At 39.5% G+C, this 15,656-nt stretch overlaps 1 protein-coding gene across 1 annotated transcript in view; it reads right to left on the bottom strand.

The window, feature by feature from the left end:
• Nucleotides 1-15,656, bottom strand: part of SPEF2 (sperm flagellar 2) — a 202,695-nt gene that overhangs the window by 51,785 nt on the left and 135,254 nt on the right. The window contains exons 24-25 of the mRNA XM_075540928.1: nt 6,784-6,935; nt 1,973-2,153 (exon numbers count right to left, since the gene is read on the bottom strand). Coding sequence (XP_075397043.1) covers nt 1,973-2,153; nt 6,784-6,935 — 333 coding nt within the window. The remainder of the gene's footprint in view (nt 1-1,972; nt 2,154-6,783; nt 6,936-15,656) is intronic.

Here is a 15,656-nt window from a genome sequence, read left to right as displayed (position 1 = left end):
ATACACCCAGTAATGTTGCCTTTGAGGTGGGAGAGAACTTTAGACATAATGCCTTGGCATTGTGGGTGTGAAACAGTACTTGTTTCCTCCAAATCATTCCATACCTGCTCATTAGAAGAGAGTTTTGTGAGAAATTAAGAGAGAATGCTAATGCTAAATAATTAGCGCTGGGGAAAGCTGCTATGTGGAACAAAACCGAGGTTAAGGTGCCCGCATTTAAATTACACTGATCTCAGGTAGCACTGTTTTCCTGGAAAAGATGGCAACATCTCTCTTGCCTCATCTGGAATTCATAGTTTCTTGAAGATCACCTGACCACCATAGTCAAAAAGGTCTGTCAGAAACTATAAAAAATGGTACAAATATAACTATTAGTAATATCAAATAATTATCTAGGAAGCCTTCCTCCCCTGCCCTTGAGGAGATGAATTGGCATAGTGGCTGGAACCATGGCCTCAGGAATGGGAACAATTGTGAGGCTGGCAGTGGTGTGCACAGAGTCTCCACAGGTCACAGCAGACTTGGCGGCACCTGGCAACAGCTCCCTTTCCTTTCTCTGTAATTGAAAAACAAATCTTTCTGGAAAGTGGAATTTTAAATAAAAAACTTTAACTTATTATCTTTATAATTTCTAAAACCTTTCCATATAGCTTATTTCTCTTGATCCGTTCACCATTCAGGAAGGGAGAGCTAGAAGGTTCCCCTCCCTCAGAGCAGGATATGGAAAGGAAACCCCAGAGAGCTCGAGTGATTTGCCTAAACTCATGTAGCTTCATCAGGATTGTGTCACCTGTGCTCACGGTGGCCCATGTGACAGTCTTTCTAATACAGTATTTGAACACAATCCCATTTTAATGCGCTCAGGAATTGCTGCAGGCTTTAAAGAAGTCTAAGTTCCTTCTGAGGGAAGGAAAGGACTGGGTGAGGAGAAGCAACAGGAAGGGGAGAGAAAGGAGACAGGGATCTGCGCTGTGAGAGGCCAGAGCGAAAACTCTGGAGGCTGCGTGGCCAAGAAAAGAGGCAGGAAGGACCAAGGTAGACAGTTCAACTGTTTGCTGCGAGCTGTGTGATGCAGCCATTCTTCTATAGCTCTTTCACAGAAGGTTTTGGGAAGTTGAAACTCCTTTCTGTCTGGATGGGCTATTTGGAGCAAACGTGCGAAAATGACTTCCTCCAGGACAAAGAGAGATGCCACGTTGGCAGACTCGTATCCAGAGGATAAACCGTGGTGTTCAAGTTAAACTCTGTTTGTCTCTGGTGTCTCAGCTTGGATGAATCTTATTTACGTGCATGTTCCTTCCCTTTGGGTTAGAGACAAGCTCCTTACGGGCAGGGACAGCTGTCTCTTCACCTCCCAAGGAGCGCGTGGTAAGTGAAAAAGGCATGAACTTTGAAGTGAGATAGACCCGTGTTCAATCTCCCATCTGATGGGCGAGCGCAGGCAATTCCTTTAACCACTCCAAACCCGAGAAGCTTAGAGGGCAAATTTGTGGTTTATTTTGCTCTGCCCAGAACTTTACCGTCTGTTTCCACTGAGACTTCTCATCTCATATTTGAAAATAAAAATCTGGATGTCTAGGCATTTTTTGGAAGAAAATATAAACGATAGTGACCCCGGACCTTGTTCTCAGATGGCGAAAGGCGAGGGGATGGAGCAACATTTACCCCTTTAGAAATAGGGGTGCAAACTATTGTTTTATGCTTGGCCAACCTCATTCAAGTTATCTGGGGGACTCTTTTGTCCCCCGTACTTTGAATCCAAGAACAGCATAGAAAATGCTCTTCACTCAGTTCTTAAAAGCAAGTATTTGTTCATTGTGAATCATAGCTTTCAGAAATAAAAATTTGAAGGTTTAGATTTATGCAATGCCTATAGGCATTTTACAAATCTCCCATTTGATAGCACACTGGCAACATTAGAATTTGTGAATGGGCATCACACCAAGGACATATAATAATAAGCATGCCTTACCAGGTTGGATATTGTTGACGAAGCCTGTTGCCAGGTGTCCATGACCAACTTTTCATCTGCTTCAAGGTTCAACTCTATATTTTCTAGTGAGCTGTCTATCTTCCCCTTCAGGATTGTTTTTCCTTTTGTTTTGGACATTGCTGCTTCTGGAGAAATGACTATTCGAGGGACTAGAGGAATTCTTGGGGGGTGGGGGAAGAAGGAAACAAAAGGAAAAATACAGATTTTATATATATTTGTGACCAGGTTACTTTGTGATTTTTTTCCCCTGGAAGAACTGTTGAAATGGAGAAAAGAACATTAAAGAAAATATTCCATTTTTGTATTATCAAGCCTGATGAATAGGCAAAAACGAGAATAAACAATAACAACAAAATGCGATTTCTGGGTTTTCTCTCTGAAATTATGAGGCAGCGGGGGCGGGGGGAGAGAATGGTGATTTTGGAAAAATAATGCAATTTTGGAATTTATCCAGGGCATCAACTTCTGATCAGGAATAAATCAGTCAAGAAATACCAAACCCAATAAAACTAAACGACTCTTGAATGAGATGACTTGTATCCATTGGCATCATGGAGTGGACATTCAGAAAGAGGACATGGCATAGGTGAGGTCTAAAGGAGGGTAGCCCACCCAAGGAGAAAGTCCAGCGTGGAGTGGGTGATGAATATGCCTGACAAAGCATTGCTCTGTGTTGGATCAGCAAACGTAAGGCTCTCATTTTCCTTCTCTGAACCACAATGGACATTTCTGAGCTGTCCCCTGTCTTGTTTACCTCCAAAAGCCCCCAGGGTCTGAAAGGTCAACAAAAGAAGGCAGAGATACAAGATGCAGACCTAATGTGAGTGGGGTTCATCTTTAGTGATAGAAAGTGCCGAGAGCGCTCATTGTGGGGCCAACAGAGAGGAGTGCCAAGGATGCCTTTGTTAAAATATTGGGGAGCCCAAGCCAAGCTCATTGCCATCCAGTTGATTCCCCCTCATGGTGACGCTATAGGACGCTAGTTAAATGGCTCCATAGGGTTTCTGAGACTGTAAATCTTCACTGTAGCATACGGCTTTAGCTTTTTCCCCTCAGAGTGGTCGGTGGGTTTGGACCGCTGATCTTGCTGTTGGGTTCCATAATCTCAAGGTGTCAGGAAGCAGAGCAGGGATTTGGAAAGCTGGTTTGTGCTCTAGCACATAATTAATTTGGCCTTGTTGTGAAGTATCAAACAAGGTTACTTGAACTTGGCATTCTGATTCTTAGGGTGCTTACAATTCTGACAGTGGATCATGTCTATAAAGCAATTCGTTGAACACTCACTCTCTATACCCCTAATCCACAAGAATGCATTTGATGTCAATAATCAGATAATGCTCATTCATAGTACACCTAATTGACTGTGACTTTTGTATCCATTTAGTTAAGGCTAAAATTGAGTGACCATCTCTTAATATTTGCTACTGTCCATTATATATTTCTCAATACCTTGTTCTAGAGGGCAGCATATCATTTAGAAAAAATAACGTGGTCAGTTACTGGAACTCAGTTCCTCCTGGCATAATACAAATATAGTAACAGTGATCATGAAAATGATGGTGAAGATGAAATGCTATAGGATTGTTGGGAGAAATAAAAATAGATAAGACATATGACAATGTTTAACCGGCTGCTTATTCCCCTCTATATGTTAAGGAGACGGTGGCAGATGGCTTGGTTGGTGGAGCATTCGACTGATCATTCCACAATAATGATTGGAGGTTGAGATCGGCACAGAAGTGTTTTTGCAGAAAATAAGAACTAGCTGTTCTTTTGTCCACTTCATTCTAACCCACATTAATAACTTTGCCATTATGCCTGTCTAGCTATTATTTACTAAGGACAGAATGCTCTGCTATTCTAGACATTGCAACTTGGCCTCTTTTCATGGATTTATTGCTCATATTTCCTTTGGAATTAAGTGTTTGTTTTTTTAAAGCTATCTTCCAGTTTTTTTTTAAAGCTTTCTGAGTTAAACATGTCTCCTGTGGTTTTCTCTCTTCTCTTCTTTTTTTCTCCTCCTCTTTCTTCTTCCAGGAGGGTGTGCCCTTTTACTCTTGCGCATTCTTGCCTACATATAAGGCTCTAAAAGGAACATAATGGAACTTGGTGGAAGAGGCCATCTCAAACCCTTTTTAAAAGAAGGAAGGCCATACTAAAGCAGAAGCATGCAATACTAATAATTAAAATATTACATAAAAATAAGAATAGGTTATTATATTGTGCTATAATAAAAATATGATTGATAATCTTAGTTTTCACCAAGTCAATTGCAACTCATAGCAACCCCGTGTGTTACAGAGCAGAACTGCCAGAGTTTTAGGGTTTTCTTGGCTATAATCTTAACAGAAGTCAATTCCCAGTCCCCAACTTCTAGGGTAGCATAGTAGCACAGATTCATAGCTACTAGACAAAAGGTTGGCAGGTTGAACACATTCAGAGGTGCCTTAGAAGACAGGCCTGGAGATTTCCTTCCAAGACGTCATCTGTTTGCACAGTCTAGCAAAAACCATTTGGACCATCTAAATCTACAGTCATCAAGTCAATTCCAACTCATGGCGACCGTACAAAAGGTTTCTGGGGCTGTGTATATTTCAGTGACTGGACAGCACTGTCTAGGGACCTTAGAATGAGAGCAGCAATGAACACAAAAGCTCATTGCCCCATCAGGCTGATTCAGACTCATCAATACCCAATAGAGCAGAGTAGAACAGCTTGTTAAGAATTTCCAAGACTGTAAAACATTAAGAGAGTAGAAAGCCTTTTGGTGACGTTTCAAAATGGTCAACTTGTTTGTCACTACAGACTCCTGTTTTATTTTCCCCCCCTTTTTGTGGAAGCAAACAACACCCCTACTATAGAGGAATGAATAAACAAACTCTGGCACATGAATCTGATGGAACCTCATGCATCAATTAAAAAGAATGCAACTCTCTTAAACAATACAAGATAGATAAAGCTAGAAAACACTATAGTTAGCAAAGCAGTTGATCTTGCAAAGATAAATATTTAATAACACCATTATTATAAGGAAAAACAAAGAAAATGAAACATGATTTATACACCCAAAGACAAGACTTTGATGACTACCAGGAGACCAGGGAGCGTGTTGGCACAGGGAGAGAAAAGGGATATGGAGGAGGGAGGAAAGCAGGCAAGGGGAGAGGGAGAGAACCACAAAATGGAGGCTTAACAGGATATTGTTGATTTCATTTCTTGAGATGGACTGTGTAAATATACACAGTGTGTTTCTTTAAATATTAAATAAAAAATCCCTCCAGATTCTGTAGCCCTTAGCCTAAATAGTGGTCTGAGTGGCTAGAATGACAATGCTCCTTCTCCCTTGGAGCATCTTGTGGGGCTCAAACTACTGACCTTATGGGTAATGGCCCAATGCCTAACCTGCTCTTCCAAGGGCTCTTACAACAGCAATAATAATACCAGCCAGTTAGAGTGTGGGGACTTGATCCCATGTCTTCTGATTATTCAAGGATTTTATTTTCTGAACTGAAGAGCAACTCTAATGTTCAGATAAGGAAACTATAGCTTAGGAGACTTACGTATTTGCCAAAACATAAAAATAGTCTTAATTTACTTACAGCTCGCTTGGAAATAATACACCCAGGGTATGTCCTGGCTTATCTGTCCTCAAAACATGCTTGCTACTTTCTCACCTAATTGGTACAACTACTTCTTACCTGAATGGACTGAGCAAAATTATAAAATATGCACAACTTCTAATATAAAACACAGCTTCTCTCTTTGGAAATATAAAATTAATAGTCAGTGCTTTAACTTATTAATTTAAAAATCTAATTTCTTCCTGTCTTCTCTCTTCATAGCTACACTTTCTTGTTTCTTCATGGCTGCTTGCTGATAATGAGAGAATATTTTACTTTCTAATTACATTTTATTTTTATTAATTCATTATTAATATTAATTTATTTTTAATGCATTCATTGGATTTAAAATATTTTTTATTATATTAATTCTTATTTTTAGCTCTCTTTTTAATGCTTCATAGAGGGAAACTGCATACAATTACAAGCACCAGCACAACCACCAGCTCGCTCTCTGCAACTTAGAGATATTTTTGTGTTGTCTATGGCATTTCAGTGTTCTTCCCTCGCTCTCAACTCCTGAGTCTATGAGAGAAGTTATTTACAAACTTTAATACTGGACAGGATTGCTTGGCTGAAAATGTAATTTTTCTTTTATTCTCACCATTGATGGTATTTTCTTTCTACCAGGGTTTTTCTGCTAAAATGTTCATATTAATATCGGTAATAAAATAGTAATACTTTGGCTTCATGAAGTCATAATCACATGACTCGATCTTTATGGAATCTCAATTTTCTCACTTGTAAAAGATGACTCATATCTCTCCAATTTCATTTATATAATGTGATACATATACACATATATTAGCCACACACACATGCTAAGCTACAAAGAGCTGCTTGAAATTTTTCATAAAACTGAGATAAGCTCATAGTTCTTTACCAGAAACCCTTGGAACCAAAACATTTGCACATTCAAGATTTATAAATATCATGTATTGCCTACTATCTTTAGAAGATCCTGTGAAAGCACTCAACAATAAACTATTATAGCTCTGTAGGAAATTGGGTAAATGTTCACTGTAAATCAGATACATCTACATTGAACTTATGTTTTTAAAACTTTTTAGATATTATTGGATTTTTCTATATGTGTTTTATCAGTGACATTCAATTTTAAAATCATAAACTTTAGGTTCCTAGCAATTAAAATGGAGTATGATAACTTACTTAACTTGGCTTTCTGAAATGTCTTTATTGTCCAGTTGGACCAATGGGACTCGAGTGAACTTCTTATTGTCTTCGATTGGCATTTTGTTTTCCATTGCTCTGTAATAATCTTGAAGGAGCCTCTTTGTATCTTGGAAACGGTTCATTTCTACCTGTAAGAGAAAATGTGGGTGTTAATACTGACGAAAGAACAAGCTGATCTTCATGAATTACCTGTGTACGATTCTTCAATCACTATTTTAAAAGCACTTACATTGAAAATCATTTTCTCATGTTAAGACAGAGAATCAGACATAAGTGGTTATTTAAAATCAATAAAAGTTTAAGATAACTAGGGCCTTTATCTACTCTGTCCATATATGTTTGCTTCCACTTCAATTCAGAAGATAACATTTCTACTACTCTTAGTATTATTGACAAAGGCTCAGCACGATAGCTGAAGTAGTGCACATTATTCATTATTTTGATACTAGATTTTCTTCCTGGATCCTATAGTCAATCAGCTAACGCATCAGCAAACATTAGATGGCCTTCCATGTCACAGGTGACATGTCAGTTGATTTTGGTGATACACAAAATACCTAACACTCGTTCTGTGTTCTTTGGCAACATGCTTTTAGGTGTGGTCCAGTCAACACAGATTCATAGCAAGCCTGTACACAACAGAATGAAATACTGACTGACCCTTTGCCAAACTCACAATTGTTGTAATACCTGGTTACAACCATGGTGTCAATCCATCTTGAGAAGGACCCATCTCTGTTTAGATGGCCCTCTACTTTACCGAGCAAGACGTGCTTTTCTAGGGACTGGTTTCCCCTGAGAATGTATCCAAAGGACCTGAGCCAAAGTTGGCTCTTCTAAAGAGCATTCTGGCTGTACTTCTGACCAAGACAGATTTGTGTTTTCCTTCTGGCAGTCCATTGCCCTGTTAGTATTCTTCGCCAATCTCACAATTCTAAGGCATCAGCTCTCCTGCTATCTTCTTTATTTGCTGTCTGTTTCCCTTTTGACCACAAGCAGATTGAAAAGGCATGGTTTTGGTTGGATGCATTTTAGTCCAAAAAGTGACCTCTGTGCTCTTCAATACTGGAAACAGGCCATGTGCAGCAGATAAACCCACTCTGCTTTCTTGACGGCTGCTTCTATGATTATGGACCCAAGTAAAATGAAATCCTTGACAACTTCATCTTTTATCTGTTTATCATGTTATTGCTTATTGGTAAATAAGTAATATTTACCCATTTTGTGGAGGTGCAATGTTGAGGTGTAAACCATACTGAAGACTTTATATTGTTATCTTTATCAATAGGTGCTTCAAATCTTCTTCACTTTAAGCAAGCAAGGTTCTGTAGTCTGCATATAGCTTGCTGTCAATTAGCCTTATGCAGCTCCTCGTGGCATGCTCTTCTTCTTGTAGTCCAGCTTTTTAGGCTATATGCTCAGCATACAGATTAAGTAAATAAAGGGACAGTATACATCCTTGATGTATCTCTTCCCTGATGTTAAACCATGAGGTAATTTCTTATTCTGTTTGAACAACATTCTCTTGGTCTAAATGTAGGTTCCACATGAGTACAATGAGGCATTCTGGAATTTCCATTTTCTATAATACTATCCATACTTTGTTATGATCCACATAATTGAATCTGTTTTTGTGGTAGTTATATAACTGTTTGTCAATCTGAGGAGTAAGAGTGAAGGGGTGGAGTCTACTCTGTCAATTGGGTCATAGCCATGAGGCTTCTGTGTGGGCATGGCCTTCCCCTCAGAATTCTGGGAGTTCCAGTAGTTTCCTCCTTGGAGACAAGAGACATTTCTCTCTCTTGACTCATGATTGCAGATGACAAGACACATGGGAACTACACTAGTGCCCTGGACTGGAGAAGACACATGGACCTACCCTGATGCAACCAAACCTCTGAAGCTGGAGAAGCCACGTAGAGACCCCTGCCAGCTCTGAGATGCTTACAATGCCACAGGATCCAAAGACTTTCTACCCACTGGCCTGTGTGATCATCCTGCATTTGATGACAATGCATGTGTTTTGTGAGTCTCAAGAGGACTTTGTAGATTGGTATCGGGCATATGGGCTAATGTTGGACTTATGGGCTTGGGCTGGACTGGGCTGGGACATTTTCTCAATATTCAATTATTCTTTTTTATATACATATGAGTTTCTATGGATTTGTGTATCTAGTCTACCCAGAATAACACATTAGTGTACTGGAGAAACAAATCATAAAGATGGAGAGTAGATGTTTATTTGACTTCTGCCTCATGGTAGTATTCCTTATTTGGCTAGCCAGAAGTCAGATATGTCCATGCAGTTTACTGGGTTGTTTTCTGGAAAGAATATGGAAAGTTAAAGTTTTGATTATTTTGTTTGGTTGTAGTTTTTGGTTATTCCTATGTGAAATGACAAAAATGAATGTGATTGGTGTATATTTTGAGCTCAGGGGTGGAAATCACCATTTGAATTTTTCAGAGACCATGCTGCTTAGAGACAATGGCTGACAGAAAGCCTGGATCTGGTTTGATACTCTCAGAGGCTTAATACCATAGTTTTGTATAAATAAAATAGTTTAGATAGGGATTAAAATGAGCTAAATAAGCATTGAACATGACTCTCTTAAGAACTGAGTTTAGTATATGCTTCTACTTTGTTTATACTGATTTCTTCTGCTTATTATTGTGAATATAAGGATTTATAGAAGTAATTTTGGGAAGTATGAAAATAGAGAGCTTCTAAGCCCACTTGCCTTTAGACATTAATTTGATCTTCAAATGGGTAGGACACACCTGCAAAGAAAACTCTGAAGAGATTAGCCCCACCGGTGTTTTAGTGTACTCATGACATTTGCATTCCAAGAGACTTGCCTGAGGGCAAGATTGACAGATTGAAGAGAGAAAAGGAACTCTTTGGATATTTCAAGTTTGAACTCTAGAGGTTTTTTGTCTGAAGCTGGAAAAAATCTGGAACCATGAAGAAAACTCCTCTCTAGGACTGAATGTTAAAGTGAGCCTGTGAGCAGGCCAGAATGCTTGCAGGGTGACCACCTGGATCCACTTGTTGAGTGGAAGTGGGAGAAAAGCAGCAATAGAGAGATAGGTTGAGCTTGACACGCATGGACCTGGTTTACAGGAACTAGAGGAGGAGATGAGAGCGGGTTGACTGGTCTGAAATTTATGACCTAGCACAAGGGGGCTAGGCTTGTTAAGAATTTGTGATGGGGCCATGGTCTTTGGCAAGGTGACTGACTGATGGGCACCCTGATGGGGCTAAGTGACCTTTTCATTGTCAATAAAACATAGGTAAACATCTTTCTCGTATTCTCTTGCTTTCAGCCTAGCGACATCTGATGCCAGCACTGATATACCTTATTCCATGTCCTCTTCTGAATCTGACTTGAATCGTTGGCAGCTGTCAATGTATTGATGTAACCATTATTGAATTATCTTCAGCAAAACTTTACTTGCATGATATTCATTATATCGCTCAGTAATTTCTTCATTTTATTGTGTCATGTTTCTTTGTAATGGGCACAAATATAGGTTTCTTCCTGTCAGTTGACCAGGTAGCTGTCTCCTAATTTCTTAGCATACGCTAGTGAGGGCTTCCAGAGCTGCATGTGTTTGTTGATACATTTCAGTTGGTAGTCTGTCAATTTCTGGAGCCCTGGTTTTCACTGTCTTCTGTGCACATTGGACATCTTTTTTTTGAAATGGTTGAATGCCAACTAATTCGTTTGGGAACAGTAACTGGGTATTTCTTCCATCTTCTTTTGATGAGTCCTGAATCACCCAATATTTTATGTATTGAATCCTTTGATAGTTCAACTTGAGGAATGAATTTGTTCTTGAGTTCTTTCAGCTTGAGATATGCTGAGGATGTTTCTTCCCTTTTGGTTCCCTAATTCTTATGACAACTAGTTTTAAATTGCTGGGTGATGTCTCATAGTTGGCTATGGAAAGAGCTATGGTGATCAGATACTCATGGTATCTGCCTCAAGTGATGCCCAAGGCACAAATGTTGTAGCCAACATAGCCTAGTTACCTCTCCAGTAGAGCATCAGCAAAACAGAGGAAGGTCTTCAATGAGATAGATTGACGCACTGGCTGTGATGATAGACTCAAACACAGCAACACTGTGAGGATGACAGGGCTGGGTGGTGCTCTGTTCTGTGGTACATAGGGTCACTGTGAATCAGAACCCACTAGAGGACATTTTACAACAACATCTTTTTAAAGGGCTAAAAGAGAAAAAATGCCCGTGTACTGAAGACCCCTCAGCTAAAGCTCACTTAACGATATTTATTACAAGATCCCCACATTTGTCAAGTAATTAAGGTTGCTGTTTATTTCAGAAAACAGCAAGAAATATTATCATACTGTTGCATTCAGAGTTCAAGTCCCAAAAGAGTCTGCATTCACAATGCAGTTTATAACAGAAGGCAAGGACAGTTTCAATATGTGCATTTTTTATCTATAGGAGGATAAGTAAAAAAGCTCCTGCCAAACTGTTTTCTGCATACTAAATTTTGCTAAAGGAATGAAATATGAAGAAATTCATTTGGTTAATTTGAAATCATGTTGTAAAACAAAAGGTCCAGTCATACACTGGTTTAAATTATAGAACATGTTTTAAATGGTCTTTGTATTTTAAATCATGAATATGTACTTAAGAAACTTTACAAGCTTAACATTTAGAAATGATCAGGAAAACTGCACATTTTTCTTTCTGTGAAAAGAACCAAAATTGAATTTTAAAATATTCACAGAAGACTAATCTGACAGCTAAACAGTACATTGTTGTACCTGTCAGGTTTGTTTGGGTAAAACATTTGGCAAGAAAATGGGTCTTCTAAATTATATTCACAAGTAAGACAATGCCATTCTGACAATGAGTAAGATGCAAGGAAAACCCAGCTAGCCCTAATTTGACATTTATAAATAAATTTGGAGAACTGAAGTATTAAGTCTCACATAGATGGCGAGACTTCATATCCTATATACTTTGGACATGTTGTCAGGAGAGACCAGTCCCTGGAGAAGGACGTCATGTTTGGTTAAGTAGAGGGACAGTGTGGCAGTTACATTATCTGGTGTCAATTTGGAACTTGAGAGGATTAAGAGTAAAGAGGTGGAGTCTAGTCTGTCAATTGTAGATAACAATGATACTTCTGTATGGGCATGGCCTTCTCCTGAGAATTCTTGGAACTGCTGTATTTTCCTCCTTGGAGGCAGGAAATGCTCATTCTCTGCGGACTTCCTGTGAGAAACCCCCGAGGAGAAGCCACATGGACCAACCCTGATTCAGCTAGAACCCTGAACCTGGAGAAGCCACGTGAAAACCCCTGCCAGCACTGAGATGCTTACAATACCACTGGATCCACAAGACTTCCCACCCACTGGCCTGTGATATTCCTGCATTCAGCATCATTACACATGTTTCACGAGTATGAAGAGGACTTTATAGATTGGCATCAGACATATGAGCTAATATCGGACTTATGGACTTGGACTGGACTGAGCTGGGATGCTTTCTTAATGTATAATTACTTTTTATATAAAACTCTCTCTTTCTATGGGTTTGTTTCTCTAGTCTACCCAGACTAACAGGCAGCGAAAAGAAGGAAGGCCCTCAAGGAGATGGATTCACACCATTGCTGCAACAATGGGTCCAAGCATAGGAACAATTGTGAGCATGGAGCAGCACTGGGCCATGAGTGTTTCCTTCTGCTGTGCAGAAGGTTACTACGGGTCAGAACTGACTCAGTGGCACCTAACAACAACAACAACAACAAATACTAATAATTAACCCATTAGGATGTTTTACTAAGCTTCTTGTTGTTAGGTGTCATCTGGTCAGTTCTGACCCATAGAGATTCTAGATTTACCTATCCTAAATTTCTTATCCAGAAAATCATTGAAAGCAAAAACTAACACCAACAACAAATTAAAACAGATTAAAATTCAATGGCAGAGAAAGCAGAAATTATTAAAATCTAGACCAAGTTTAGTTGGTTCATACACAAAATCAAACTCATTGCCATTGAGTCCTGGTCTTCTCATCAAGTCAAGGTTGGCTCTCAGCAATGCTACAGGACAGAGTAGACCAGTTCCTGTGGGTTTCTGAGACTGTAACTATTTACGGGAGTAGAAAGCTCCAGTATAGTCTTTGAATGACAAAGCTGGTGTGCCTTCCTCCATATGGACATAGCTGGTGCCTCACTTAGATAGCTGCTTCTTTGAAAACAAGCTTTAAGATCCTAGGTGGTGTTCTTGCTGATAGCTGAGCACCATCTCATTTCTTCGCCACGCTTCGCTATAGCACCCATATATTCAGGGCTCTCTCAATCAAGTCGAGCATCAAACAGGGCCACTGACACTCATTTTGTCTTTTCTTTCTACTCTTATGCTTTTTAATGACCTTTGCTTTCTTTTAAAAATAGTTTAATTGGCATATAATTTACATATAATACAATTTAATCATTCAATTATATTAAAAAGAGTTGTACAATCAACACTAAAATCAACTTCAGAAGACACTTTCCCTGTACTCTTCATTATTAGCTCTCTATTTCCTCTCAACCTACCGGCCATGATCCTAGGTAATTATCAATCTAATTGCTGTCTATGGATTTACCTATCCTGGATTTCATATACAGAAAATCATACAAAACATAAAGATAAAGCAAAAAAGTGACAAAACAATATAGGGAAAAACTTCAATCAAAAGAAAACAGAAAAATACTCAAAACTGAAATAGATTAAAAATAAGTCAAAAGGGAGAGCAAATGATAGAATGCTACAGTTTAACCTAACTACATCTGCCACAGTTGACTTTACAGTGCTCTCTGTCTATTCACACACCTAGACTATGGGCAGAGGGGATTTACTTTAGGGTTAACCCACGTGGAGATTCTGCACATGAATTTTGGGCTTTCATGGTCACCCATTGTGGTACTTACATAATCCGGTGTCAATTTGGGACTTGAGAGGATTAAGAGTGAAGGGGTAGAGTCTAGTCTCAGTCAGATCATAGCCAATGAGGCCTCTGTGTGGGGGCATGGCTTTTTCCTGAGAATTCTGGGAAATCTGGTTTTTCCTCCTTGGAGGCAGGAGACATTTTCTCTCTCTGCCCACTTCTTTGGAGACGCTATCCTGGCAAGGCTGACTTCCTGCAAGACATCCCTGAGGAGAAGCCACATGGACCTTCTCTGATGCTACCCTGGGAACTGGAGAAGACATGTAGAGACCCCTGCCAGTGCTGGTTTGCTTACAATGCCACTGGATCCAAAGACTTTCTACCCACTGGCCTATGATCAACCTTCATTCAGTATCATTGCATGCATTTTGTGAGCCTAAAGAGGACTTTATAAATTGGTATCAGACATGTGAGCTAACATTGGACTTATGGGCTTGTACTGGACTGGGTTGGGATGCTTTCTGAATGTAAAAGTTCCATTTATATACAACCTTCTATTTAACACATATGAGTTTCTATGGATTTGTTTTTCTAATCTACCTGGATTAATACACCTATCAACTAAAAACACAAACCAATTGAAAAAACAAACATACTGCTATTGAGTCAATGCCAATACATAGCCACTCTATTGGATAGGGTAGAACTGCCCCTGTGAGTTTCTGAGACTGTAATGCTTTACAAGAATAGAAATATTTGGCTTTCTACCACAGAGTGGCTGGTGGTTTTGAATTGCTGGCCTTGTGGATCATAGTCCAAAGTGTAACTACTATGCCACCAGGGCTCTTTCTGTCACCCATGTTGTTATTGTTATTAGATGCCATTCAGTTGGTTCCAACCCACAGTGGCCCTATGAACAACAGAAGGAAATGCTGCCAGGTCCTGCGCCACCCTGATCATTGTTCCTATACCTAAACCCATGTTTTCCAACCACTATGTCAATCCTTCTGTGTGAGGGCCTGCCTCTTTTTCACTGTTCCCTCCACTTTGCCAAGCATGATGTCTTTCTCCAGGCACTGGTCTCTCCTGACAACATGTCCAAAGTATGTAAGATGAAGTGTTGCTGTCCTTGCCTTAACGACCATGCAGGCCCTACTTCTTCCAAGACAAATCAGTTTGTCTTTTTTGCAGTCCAGGGTATATTCAATAAGCAGCCCCACAATTCAAATTAATCAATTCTTCTTAGGTCTTCTTTATTCAAAGTCCAAATTTCACATGCATATGAGGCCATTGAAATACCATGGCTTAGGTCAGGCACACCTTATTCCTCAAAGTAACATCCTTGCTTTTTAATACTCTGAAGAGGTCTTATGAAGTAGGTTTATCTAATGTAACAGGCTTTGATCTCTTGACTGCTGCTTCCATGAGCATTAATTGTTGACCCATGTATGATGAAATCCTTGGCAACTTAAACCTCTTCTCCATTTATCATGAGGCTATCTATTGGTCCAATTGTGATGATTTTGGTTTCTTTTACATTGGACCATAATCCACACTGAAGGCTGCAATCCAAAATCTTACCTGCAAGTGCTTCAAGCCCTCCTCACTTTCAGCGAGCAAGGCTGTGTCCTTTACATATTGCATACTGTTAATCACCTCCCTCCTATCCTGATGCCACACTCTTCTTCATATTACCCAGCTTCTCTGATGAATTGCTGAACATACAGACTGAAAAAGTATGATGAGAGGGTACAACCCCAACACACCTGTCCTGATTTAAAACATGCAGCCTTCCCTTGTTCATTCTGCATAAGTGACTCTTGATCCATGTTTGAGTTCTGTGGGAATTCTCATTCTTAAGAAGGCTATCCATAATTTGTTATGATCCATGCAGTTTCATGCCGTGGCATAGCCAATAAAGCATCTATCTGACATTCGCCAA

The sequence above is a fragment of the Tenrec ecaudatus genome, chromosome 2, assembly GCF_050624435.1.
Source record: "Tenrec ecaudatus isolate mTenEca1 chromosome 2, mTenEca1.hap1, whole genome shotgun sequence".
Lineage (NCBI taxonomy): Eukaryota > Metazoa > Chordata > Mammalia > Afrosoricida > Tenrecidae > Tenrec > Tenrec ecaudatus.
This window is presented reverse-complemented; position numbering and strand designations above follow the sequence as displayed.